The sequence below is a fragment of the Bufo bufo genome, chromosome 5 (assembly GCF_905171765.1).
Source record: "Bufo bufo chromosome 5, aBufBuf1.1, whole genome shotgun sequence".
Lineage (NCBI taxonomy): Eukaryota > Metazoa > Chordata > Amphibia > Anura > Bufonidae > Bufo > Bufo bufo.
The window spans coordinates 549,622,456-549,636,417 of record NC_053393.1 but is presented as its reverse complement, the minus strand read 5'-3'; the positions used below and the strand labels follow the sequence as shown (position 1 = coordinate 549,636,417).

Below are 13,962 nucleotides of genomic sequence, written 5' to 3'. Positions count from 1 at the left end.
TAGCTCAGTGTTGGTGTTGTCCATTTTCAATGCAGGTTCTTGTTTGTGAGCTGGCTATTTGGAACTTTGGATTTCTTCTATAATACTGCTCCTATGTACAAGAATATAACTACTATAATACTGCTCCTATGTACAAGAATATAACTACTATAATACTGCTCCTATGTACAAGAATATAACTACTATAATACTGCTCCTATCTACAGGAATATAACTACTATAATACTGCCTCCTATGTACAATAATATAACTACTATAATACTGCTCCTATGTACAAGAATATAACTACTATAATACTGCTCCTATGTACAAGAATATAACTACTATAATACTGCCCCTATGTACAAGAATATAACTACTATAATACTGCCTCCTATGTACAAGAATATAACTACTATAATACTGCTCCTATGTACAAGACTATAACTACTATAATACTGCTCCTATGTACAAGAATATAACTACTATAATGCTGCCTCCTATGTACAAGAATATAACTACTATAATACTGCTCCTATGTACAAGAATATAACTACCATAATACTGCCTCCTATGTATAAGAATATAACTACTATAATACTGCTCCTATATACAAGAATATAACTACTATAATACTGCGCCTATGTACAAGAATATAACTACTATAATACTGCGCCTATGTACAAGAATATAACTACTATAATACTGCCTCCTATGTACAAGAATATAACTACTATAATACTGCTCCTATGTACAAGAATATAACTACCATAATACTGCCTCCTATGTATAAGAATATAACTACTATAATACTGCTCCTATATACAAGAATATAACTACTATAATACTACCTCCTATGTACAAGAATATAACTACTATAATACTGCTCCTATGTACAAGAATATAACTACTATAATACTGCTCCTATGTACAAGAATATAACTACCATAATACTGCTCCTATGTACAAGAATATAACTACTATAATACTGCTCCTATGTACAAGAATATAACTACTATAATACTGCTCCTACAGTATGTACAAGAATATAACTACTATAATACTGCTCCTATGTACAGGAATATAACTACTATAATACTGCTCCTATGTACAAGAATATAACTACTATAATACTGCTCCTATGTACAAGAATATAACTACCATAATACTGCTCCTATGTACAAGAATATAACTACTATAATACTGCTCCTATGTACAAGAATATAACTACTATAATACTGCTCCTATGTACAAGAATATAACTACTATAATACTGCTCCTATGTACAGGAATATAACTACTATAATACTGCTCCTATGTACAAGAATATAACTACTATAATACTGCTACTATGTACAAGAATATAACTACTATAATACTGCTCCTATGTACAGGAATATAACTACTATAATACTGCTCCTATGTACAAGAATATAACTACTATAATACTGCCTCCTATGTACAAGAATATAACTACTATAATACTGCTCCTATGTACAAGAATATAACTACTATAATACTGCCTCCTATGTACAAGAATATAACTACTATAATACTGCTCCTGTGTACAAGAATATAACTACTATAATACTGCTCCTATGTACAGGAATATAACTACTATAATACTGCCTCCTATGTACAAGAATATAACTACTATAATACTGCTCCTATGTACAAGAATATAACTACTATAATACTGCTCCTATGTTCAAGAATATAACTACTATAATACTGCTCCTATGTACAAGAATATAACTACTATAATACTGCTCCTATGTACAAGAATATAACTACTATAATACTGCGCCTATGTACAAGAATATAACTACTATAATACTGCTCCTATGTACAGGAATATAACTACTATAATACTGCTCCTATGTACAAGAATATAACTACTATAATACTGCCTCCTATGTACAGGAATATAACTACTATAATACTGCCTCCTATGTACAAGAATATAACTACTATAATACTGCCTCCTATGTACAAGAATATAACTACTATAATACTGCTCCTATGTACAAGAATATAACTACTATAATACTGCCTCCTATGTACAAGAATATAACTACTATAATACTGCTCCTATGTACAGGAATATATCTACTATAATACTGCCTCCTATGTACAAGAATATAACTACTATAATACTGCTCCTATGTACAAGAATATAACTACTATAATACTGCTCCTATGTATAAGAATATAACTACTATAATACTGCCCCTATGTATAAGAATATAACTACTATAATACTGCCTACTATGTACAAGAATATAACTATTATAATACTGCCTCCTATGTACAAGAATATAACTACTATAATACTGCCTCCTATGTACAAGAATATAACTACTATAATACTGCTCCTATCTACAGGAATATAACTACTATAATACTGCTCCTATGTACAAGAATATAACTACTATAATACTGCCTCCTATGTACAGGATATAACTACTATAATACTGCTCCTATGTACAAGAATATAACTACTATAATACTGCTCCTATGTACAAGAATATAACTACTATAATACTGCTCCTATGTACAAGAATATAACTACTATAATACTGCTCCTATGTACAGGAATGTAACTACTATAATACTGCCTCCTATGTACAAGAATATAACTATTATAATACTGCCTCCTATGTACAAGAATATAACTACTATAATACTGCCTCCTATGTACAAGAATATAACTACTATAATACTGCTCCTATCTACAGGAATATAACTACTATAATACTGCTCCTATGTACAAGAATATAACTACTATAATACTGCCTCCTATGTACAGGATATAACTACTATAATACTGCTCCTATGTACAAGAATATAACTACTATAATACTGCTCCTATGTACAAGAATATAACTACTATAATACTGCTCCTATGTACAAGAATATAACTACTATAATACTGCTCCTATGTACAAGAATATAACTACTATAATACTGCTCCTATGTACAGGAATGTAACTACTATAATACTGCTCCTATGTACAAGAATATAACTACTATAATACTGCTCCCATGTACAGGAATATAACTACTATAATACTGCTCCTATGTACAAGAATATAACTACTATAATACTGCTCCTATGTACAAGAATATAACTACTATAATACTGCTCCTATGTACAAGAATATAACTACTATAATACTGCTCCTATGTACAAGAATATAACTACTATAATACTGCTCCTATGTACAAGAATATAACTACTATAATACTGCTCCTATGTACAAGAATATAACTACTATAATACTGCTCCTATGTATAAGAATATAACTACTATAATACTGCTCCTATGTACAAGAATATAACTACTATAATACTGCCTCCTATGTACAGGAATATAACTACTATAATACTGCTCCTATGTACAAGAATATAACTACTATAATACTGCTCCTATGTACAGGATATAACTACTATAATACTGCTCCTATGTACAGGATATAACTACTATAATACTGCTCCTTTGTGTTTAGAGCTCTTTATAACCAGTTCCCGCTCCCCTCTCCCGCTTTCCCGTTACTTGGATGTGAATTGACTATAAAATGCTTAAAAAAAACGCTGAATAAAAAATAATCGTTTGGTGACAGGATAATAACCTGAGACGTCTCAGTGCGATATCTTTATAAAACGCTATTAAGTTTAGTACAAAGGAGACACAATGGAGGAGAAGCTTTACATTTGGGAGAACAGGTCTGTTGTGATTACTCTGCGGGCCGCCCGGATGATGAAAGGGACTGCGCAGTGTGAACGCTGCAACCAGTGAGGCCATGTATAAGTATACAGAGAGCGGGGGAGGAGGGAGCCATGAATAGAGCTGTATACCGCTGATAGATATAATCATTCAGATATAAAGGGCGCCTATTATTACCAGTCTGGCCAATTTAGTGGAGACGACAGGGTTAAAAGGTTAATACGGATCATAACGCAATTCTATGACGGAATGCATAACGGAATGCCTTTAGAGGCATTCCGTTATTTATTTCGTTATAATACAGGGAGTGCAGAATTATTAGGCAAGTTGTATTTTTGAGGATTAATATTATTATTGAACAACAACCATGTTCTCAATGAACCCAAAAAACTCATTAATATCAAAGCTGAATATTTTTGGAAGTAGTTTTTAGTTTGTTTTTAGTTTTAGCTATTTTAGGGGGATATCTGTGTGTGCAGGTGACTATTACTGTGCATAATTATTAGGCAACTTAACAAAAAACAAATATATACCCATTTCAATTATTTATTTTTACCAGTGAAACCAATATAACATCTCAACATTCACAAATATACATTTCTGACATTCAAAAACAAAACAAAAACAAATCAGTGACCAATATAGCCACCTTTCTTTGCAAGGACACTCAAAAGCCTGCCATCCATGGATTCTGTCAGTGTTTTGACCTTTTCACCATCAACATTGCGTGCAGCAGCAACCACAGCCTCCCAGACACTGTTCAGAGAGGTGTACTGTTTTCCCTCCTTGTAAATCTCACATTTGATGATGGACCACAGGTTCTCAATGGGGTTCAGATCAGGTGAACAAGGAGGCCATGTCATTAGATTTTCTTCTTTTATACCCTTTCTTGCCAGCCACGCTGTGGAGTACTTGGACGCGTGTGATGGAGCATTGTGCTGCATGAAAATCATGTTTTTCTTGAAGGATGCAGACTTCTTCCTGTACCACTGCTTGAAGAAGGTGTCTTCCAGAAACTGGCAGTAGGACTGGGAGTTGAGCTTGACTCCATCCTCAACCCGAAAAGGCCCCACAAGCTCATCTTTGATGATACCAGCCCAAACCAGTACTCCACCTCCACCTTGCTGGCTTCTGAGTCGGACTGGAGCTCTCTGCCCTTTACCAATCCAGCCACGGGCCCATCCATCTGGCCCATCAAGACTCACTCTCATTTCATCAGTCCATAAAACCTTAGAAAAATCAGTCTTGAGATATTTCTTGGCCCAGTCTTGACGTTTCAGCTTGTGTGTCTTGTTCAGTGGTGGTCGTCTTTCAGCCTTCCTTACCTTGGCCATGTCTCTGAGTATTGCACACCTTGTGCTTTTGGGCACTCCGGTGATGTTGTAGCTCTGAAATATGGCCAAACTGGTGGCAAGTGGCATCTTGGCAGCTGCACACTTGACTTTTCTCAGTTCATGGGCAGTTATTTTGCGCCTTGGTTTTTCCACACGCTTATTGCGACCCTGTTGACTATTTTGAATGAAACGCTTGATTGTTCGATGATCACGCTTCAGAAGCAATTTTAAGAGTGCTGCATCCCTCTGCAAGATATCTCACTATTTTTGACTTTTCTGAGCCTTTCAAGTCCTTCTTTTGACCCATTTTGCCAAAGGAAAGGAAGTTGCCTAATAATTATGCACACCTGATATAGGGTGTTGATGTCATTAGACCACACCCCTTCTCATTACAGAGATGCACATCACCTAATATGCTTAATTGGTAGTAGGCTTTCGAGCCTATACAGCTTGGAGTAAGACAACATGCATAAAGAGGATGATGTGGTCAAAATACTCATTTGCCTAATAATTCTGCACGCAGTGTAGAAGTCTATGGGCTGCATAATGGATCCGTCCTGTTTGCGTTATGCCGGGGAGTCCTCTCCTGCCTCTAAAGGCATTCCGTCATAGAATTGAGTTATTGCCCGTGGTAACGGAATCCATAACGCAATGCTTTTACCACCAAACGAAGCGTGAACGAATTTCATAACATATTTTGCGGAACAGAACATCTGGCCCCAAATTTAACAGTCTCCTATCCGTGTCCGTAATGCGGACAATAATAGGACATGTTCTATTATTTTGCGGAACGGAAATACGGACATACGGAATGCACACGGAGTAACATCCGTGGTTTTTTTGCAGACCCATTGAAATGAATGGTTCCATATATTGTCCGCAAAAAAAACAGAACGGACATGGAAAGAAAATACGTTCATGTGCATGAGGCCTTATGTCTGCTGCAGCTCTGCAATCCAAACATGATCTTCTCTGCTGTCAGTTCGGATGGAGTCTGGTTACTTGTGGCCCCTAGTCACAGGGCCCGTGGCTGCAGCTACGAGCACTACACACCCTATAGCTGCGGATCAGTGTCATGTGCTGGATCAAGGAGCCAGTGTTTATATCACAGACATACAATGTATCACTGTGCTGCAGGGCGGAGGATACAATGTATCACTGTGCTGCAGGGAGGATGATACAATGTATCACTGTGCTGCAGGGCGGAGGATACAATGTATCCCTGTGCTGCAGGGTGGAGGATACACTGTATCACTGTGCTGCAGGGTGGAGGATACAATGTATCACTGTGCTGCAGGGCGGAGGATACAATGTATCACTGTGCTGCAGGGTGGAGGATACACTGTATCACTGTGCTGCAGGGTGGAAGATACAATGTATCACTGTGCTGCAGGGTGGAGGATACACTGTATCACTGTGCTGCAGGGTGGAGGATACAATGTATCACTGTGCTGCAGGGCGGAGGATACAATGTATCACTGTGCTGCAGGGCGGAGGATACACTGTATCACTGTGCTGCAGGGCGGAGGATACAATGTATCACTGTGCTGCAGGGCGGAGTATACAATGTATCACTGTGCTGCAGGGCGGAGGATACACTGTATCACTGTGCTGCAGGGTGGAAGATACAATGTATCACTGTGCTGCAGGGTGGAGGATACACTGTATCACTGTGCTGCAGGGTGGAGGATACAATGTATCACTGTGCTGCAGGGCGGAGGATACAATGTATCACTGTGCTGCAGGGCGGAGGATACAATGTATCACTGTGCTGCAGGGTGAAGGATATAATGTATCACTGTGCTGCAGGGCGAATGATACATTGTATCATTCGCCCTGCAGCACAGTGATACATTATATCCTTCACCCTGCAGCACAGTGATACATTGTATCCTCCGCCCTGCAGCACAGTGATACATTGTATCCTCCGCCCTGCAGCACAGTGATACATTGTATCCTCCGCCCTGCAGCACAGTGATACATTGTATCACTGTGCTGCAGGGAGGAGGATACACTGTATCACTGTGCTGCAGGGCGGAGGATACAATGTATCACTGTGCTGCAGGGCGGAGGATACAATGTATCACTGTGCTGCAGGGTGAAGGATATAATGTATCACTGTGCTGCAGGGCGAATGATACAATGTATCATTCGCCCTGCAGCACAGTGATACATTATATCCTTCACCCTGCAGCACAGTGATACATTGTATCCTCCGCCCTGCAGCACAGTGATACATTGTATCCTCCGCCCTGCAGCACAGTGATACATTGTATTATCCGCCCTGCAGCACAGTGATACAGTGTATCCTCCTCCCTGCAGCACAGTGATACAATGTATCACTGTGCTGCAGGGCGGAGGATACAATGTATCACTGTGCTGCAGGGTGGAGGATACAATGTATCACTGTGCTGCAGGGTGAAGGATACAATGTATCACTGTGCTGCAGGGCGGAGTATACAATGTATCACTGTGCTGCAGGGCGGAGGATACACTGTATCACTGTGCTGCATGGCGGATAATACAATGTATCACTGTGCTGCAGGGTGGAGGATACACTGTATCACTGTGCTGCAGGGTGGAGGATACAATGTATCACTGTGCTGCAGGGCGGAGGATACAATGTATCACTGTGCTGCAGGGTGAAGGATATAATGTATCACTGTGCTGCAGGGCGAAGGATATAATGTATCACTGTGCTGCAGGGTGAAGGATATAATGTATCACTGTGCTGCAGGGTGGAGGATACAATGTATCACTGTGCTGCAGGGTGAAGGATACAATGTATCACTGTGCTGCAGGGTGAAGGATATAATGTATCACTGTGCTGCAGGGCGAATGATACAATGTATCACTGTGCTGCAGGGAGGAGGATACACTGTATCACTGTGCTGCATGGTGGATAATACAATGTATCACTGTGCTGCAGGGCGAATGATACAATGTATCACTGTGCTGCATGGTGGATGATACAATGTATCACTGTGCTGCAGGGCGGAGGATACAATGTATCACTGTGCTGCAGGGTGGAGGATACAATGTATCACTGTGTTGCAGGGTGAAGGATACAATGTATCACTGTGCTGCAGGGCGGAGTATACAATGTATCACTGTGCTGCAGGGCGGAGGATACAATGTATCACTGTGCTGCAGGGCGGAGGATACAATGTATCACTGTGCTGCAGGGTGGAGGATACAATGTATCACTGTGCTGCAGGGCGGAGGATACAATGTATCACTGTGCTGCAGGGCGGAGTATACAATGTATCACTGTGCTGCAGGGCGGAGTATACAATGTATCACTGTGCTGCAGGGCGGATAATACAATGTATCACTGTGCTGCAGGGCGGAGGATACACTGTATCACTGTGCTGCATGGCGGATAATACAATGTATCACTGTGCTGCAGGGCGGAGGATACAATGTATCACTGTGCTGCAGGGTGGAGGATACAATGTATCACTGTGCTGCAGGGTGAAGGATACAATGTATCACTGTGCTGCAGGGCGGAGTATACAATGTATCACTGTGCTGCAGGGCGGAGGATACACTGTATCACTGTGCTGCATGGCGGATAATACAATGTATCACTGTGCTGCAGGGTGGAGGATACACTGTATCACTGTGCTGCATGGCGGATAATACAATGTATCACTGTGCTGCAGGGTGGAGGATACACTGTATCACTGTGCTGCAGGGTGGAAGATACAATGTATCACTGTGCTGCAGGGTGGAGGATACACTGTATCACTGTGCTGCAGGGTGGAAGATACAATGTATCACTGTGCTGCAGGGCGGAGGATACAATGTATCACTGTGCTGCAGGGCGGAGGATACAATGTATCACTGTGCTGCAGGGTGAAGGATATAATGTATCACTGTGCTGCAGGGCGAAGGATATAATGTATCACTGTGCTGCAGGGTGAAGGATATAATGTATCACTGTGCTGCAGGGTGGAGGATACAATGTATCACTGTGCTGCATGGTGGATGATACAATGTATCACTGTGCTGCAGGGTGGAGGATACAATGTATCACTGTGCTGCAGGGTGAAGGATATAATGTATCACTGTGCTGCAGGGCGAATGATACAATGTATCACTGTGCTGCAGGGAGGAGGATACACTGTATCACTGTGCTGCATGGTGGATAATACAATGTATCACTGTGCTGCAGGGCGAATGATACAATGTATCACTGTGCTGCATGGTGGATGATACAATGTATCACTGTGCTGCAGGGCGGAGGATACAATGTATCACTGTGCTGCAGGGTGGAGGATACAATGTATCACTGTGTTGCAGGGTGAAGGATACAATGTATCACTGTGCTGCAGGGCGGAGTATACAATGTATCACTGTGCTGCAGGGCGGAGGATACAATGTATCACTGTGCTGCAGGGCGGAGGATACAATGTATCACTGTGCTGCAGGGTGGAGGATACAATGTATCACTGTGCTGCAGGGCGGAGGATACAATGTATCACTGTGCTGCAGGGCGGAGTATACAATGTATCACTGTGCTGCAGGGCGGAGTATACAATGTATCACTGTGCTGCAGGGCGGATAATACAATGTATCACTGTGCTGCAGGGCGGAGGATACACTGTATCACTGTGCTGCATGGCGGATAATACAATGTATCACTGTGCTGCAGGGCGGAGGATACACTGTATCAGTGGCTGGCAGTAACTGCCCACTCTCTTTCTATTCTCCAGTGTTTGGAGCCCCCCCTTCACCTCCTCTCTCTGATCAGATGCAATGACAGGAGGTCGGGCTGTGGTACAGTGAGAGGATATACGGGATATGTAACAGATGGGCGCCTCTTCCATCCATATCTGGCACATATGGGCCCAGCATGTATCGTCTACACAGGGGCTCCTGACACCAGTTATCCTCGGTGTGATCTCCCAGACAGCGACTTCATCATCGTGTAATCGGCTCAGACTGTAAAATATATGGCAATTTATGGCAGATTTACTAATCCTGTCTAATTTGTGGACAGCGGCGGATACTGGATGATAACTCCGCCCTATAGTCATTTTTGTCCACATTCTTCAACTGATAAAGCCTTTCCGGTCTGACATTACATGACCAGTACAGTGCCCACTGTGCCGCCCATGGCCGACTATGTGGTGGTCAATGGGCGCAATTATGCTTTACTTGCAGAATCAGCTGGTCATTGGCCAGACATGGAGGCAGAACCTAAGAAGACTCCGCACAGCACGGGCACCGTCCGTGGGGCAGGCGCATGGGGATCGCAGACCCATTTACTTGAATGGATCCGCGCGATCCTTCCGTTCCGCAAAAAGATAGAGCAAGCTCTTTTTGCGGTGCGGAAGCACGGAACGGAACCTCAGAAAGCTCTCCGTAGTGTTCCGTTCTTCCGTCCCGCGTCTCCGAATTTGCGGACCTATTGAAATGAATGGGTCCGCATCCGTGATTCGGAATGGCCACGGAACGGTGCCCGTGTATTGCGGATCCGCAAATGCGGCCTGCAATACGGCAACGGCAGCACACATTCCTGTGAACGAGCCCTTAAGGAAAATCTGAAAGGGTCTTGGGTCAAGATACATGACAACCCCTAGGTGCGTTATAATAGAGGTGATTGGATGTTGTCAGCCAGGAAGTGTACGTGACATAATAAATGTATCTACCATCAGCTGATGTGGGGCCCAGGAGGTCGGTCACACCAGAGGTAAGTCATCAATGGGTAGCGCCCGTCTATCATACGTAAAAATCCAATAAAGGAAAATAACTAAGAATGTTGCCATTTTATTAGTAACACCCTGTATCCCACCTGTGCACAGTGGTCAGGGGTAGGTGCCTCTTGGTTACCTTGCTGGCCAAGTTCTCTACTAACAGAATCATGGAGTTCCTGAAGAGCGTGGCGGCCGTGAGGGGTCTCTTGGTCACTTCACTGATACTCATCTGTCCGTCTGGCCACATGTCCCGGAGAACGGGGTCCTTACTGTGAAAAACAAGAACTCCATCAGATATTACCTGCACAGCCACCGACCCCCTCCCATCTCAACCCACTAGACACCAGGGATAATAAACTGCTTTCCCCTTTTCCCACCATAGATTATTGTCTAGCCTTTCCTCTCACTCACTGGACGCCAGAGATTTGTCATTTGCTTCCTACTTCTCACCATCCTCTACTGCAGAATTTACGGGGATGGGCTGCAGAGAGTGAAGGGTTAATGGCAAGTCATGTGGTTGGTGCGTATTGCGGTTTGGGATAAATCGCCTAATTCCTGTCGGATTCTCTCACAATCTCTCAAGTGCTCACACCCGTCACCATGTCACATGTGTAATGCCTGCGGCTGTCACCAGGCGGCGCCGTCCTGTCTCCTGACTTCATTATATCATTATAACGGGCCTTGTCCCCCGCCGCCGGTGCTGATATTGTGTAAATCAGGGTAATTTGTCTCTGCTGATGATTGCTATTTATTGTAACGTTGGCAGAACAGAAGACTCAGGCCATGTGCCAGGCTCATCCTGATGGCAGCCAGATCCTCGTAATGCGGCCTGCGGGGCGCCTACAGACCATGTATACAACGCCTGCACTGAAGAGACACCAAGCCATAAAGTACTGAATAAAAGTAATTTCATTGGAAAAACGTAGTTACCATGGTGTCCAGGGGGATATTTCTACATGCCTCACCTAGGTAGGTGCCCCCTGCACCTGCTGTACATTTGCTTTTATTGTTTCACTCTTCTTCTCCAAAACTATACGTGAAGCTACCTATAGGGGGCCCTACAGACATTTCCTTCTGGAAGAAAGATAAATTTACATACTTTCTCCCAGGGTGCATTGCCTGTAAGATTCCCTGCACCAGCTGGTGGTCTTCACAAGGAGAAGCAGGATGTTAAGAGGGTTGGAGAACCAAATATCCACATTTAGCCAACAATGAAAAATGACGCCTGCAGGGGCTTCAAGGAGTAAAGCCTTCAAGGAGTCTAGGAACATGCAATAGTCATCAGGCATAGGAGTCCTGGAGGATGGAGTAGTCATTAGGCAGAGGAATCCTGGATCAGGGAATAGTCATCTGGCAGAGGAGTCCTGGAGCAAGAGGTAATCCATAGGCAGAAGAGTCTTGGAGCATGGAGTAGTCATCCGGGAGAGGAGTCCTGGAGCATAGAGTGGTCATCTGGCAGAGGAGTCCTGGAGCAGGGAGTATTCATCTGGCAGAGGAGTCCTGGACATAGAGTAGTCATCTGGCACAGGAGTCCTGGAGCAAGAGGTAATCCATAGGCAGAAGTGTAGTATACGGGAGTTGTAATACCCGTTACTACCAAAGGTCACTTGGTGTGCTGTCGTCCCTCCTAATTATGGGAAGTTGCTTTATGTCAGTTTTATAAAATGTAATGTAATGTGTGTATTTTCCTGTCACTGAAACTTGCACTTACAGGCCTGCTAGGGGTGTCATTCCTACTTCTAGTCCATAGAGGGAGCTAGGGAGCCCTAGTTTATATAAGGCCAGACCAGGAAGTGCAGGGGAGACGGAGTCTAGTATCTGTAATCTACAGTTGGAGATTAGACTATGTCTGAGACAAGTCCAGGCCTGAAGCCTGCTGTTCAGGAGAAGATTCCCTCCTGAATACCCATATGCAGAAGCAGGAACATCTTAGCCTAAGGGCCTGAGGAACCATTCAGAAGCTAGGAGAGACTGAGGCAAAGATCAGAGGAGCAAGAGGTACTAAGAAAGACAGAGGAGGTACTTATCTAAGCCCAAATCAAGGATATAAAGCCAGACTTAGGTTAATGGGCCTTGGTGAAGAATTGCTACATTCCAGGATCAGACAGAGTTAGAGTGCAAGCTCCTTTGCTGCAAATCCTGTGTTTAACACTCTGTAATAACCCTGCTGTACTGTATTGCCTGCATCGACCGAATTGCAAAATCGACTGTATGCTGAGGAACTGCGTTTCCAATATTGTCTCTGCCTGCAAACTACTAAAGTTGAAGTTCTGTTTAAGACTACGTTTCCTCAATTTATTCCTGCATCCGCAAACGGCGTGCCACCGTTTACTTGGCACTGGCGTCACGAACTATTCCCTACCTATACCTGCCCTTGCAGAGAGTCAGCTGTACCAGGTTAGTGTATATTGCACTACTACACTCAGAAACCCCTACTACGCACAACTTGAGTACACTGCAGAAGAGTCTTGGAGCATGGAGTAGTCATCCAGCAGAGTAGTCATGGAGCATGGAGAACTCATCAGGCAGAGGAGTGCTGGATGTGAAGTCCATGATGGACAGAAGACCTGGAGCGGGAAAGTAGTCATCAGGTGGAGAAGTCCTGAAGCATGGAGTAGTTATCCAGCAGAGGAGTCCTGGAGCATGGAGAACTCATCAGGCAGAGCAGTGCTGGATGTGAAGTCCATGATGTAGTCATTAGGCAGAGGAGTCTTGGAGTATAGAGTAGTCATCCAGCAGAGGAGTCCTGCAGCATGGAGTAGTCATCCGGCAGAGGAGTCCTGCAGCATGGAGTAGTCATCCGGCAGAGGAGTCCTGCAGCATGGAGTAGTCATCCGGCAGAGGAGTCCTGCAGCATGGAGTAGTCATCCAGAAGAGGTGTCCTGGAGCATGGAGAACTCATCAAGCAGAGGAGTGCTGGATGTGTAGTCTATGATGCAGTCATTAGGCAGAGGACTCCTGGAGCACAGAGTAGTCACCCAGCAGAGGAGTCCTTGAGCAAGGAGAACTCATCAGGCAGAGGAGTCCTGGAGCACAGAGTAGTCATCCGGCAGAGGAGTCCTTGAGCAGGGAGTAGTCACCCGGCAGAGCAGTCCTGGAGCAAGGAGAACTCATCAGTCAGAGGAGTCCTGGAGCAGAGAGTAGTCATCCGGCAGAGGAGTCCTGGAGCATGGAAAACTCATCAGGCAGAGGAGTGCTGGATGTGGAGTCAATGATGTAG

The 13,962-nt window shown here is 43.4% G+C and overlaps 1 protein-coding gene across 1 annotated transcript in view; it reads right to left on the bottom strand.

Annotated features, from left to right (window-relative positions):
• The window catches only part of LOC121000802 (unconventional myosin-Ig-like), a 251,040-nt gene that overhangs the window by 158,171 nt on the left and 78,907 nt on the right, over positions 1-13,962 (bottom strand). The window contains exon 14 of the mRNA XM_040431450.1: positions 10,879-11,011. Within this exon, the coding sequence (XP_040287384.1) occupies positions 10,879-11,011 (133 nt within the window). The remainder of the gene's footprint in view (positions 1-10,878; positions 11,012-13,962) is intronic.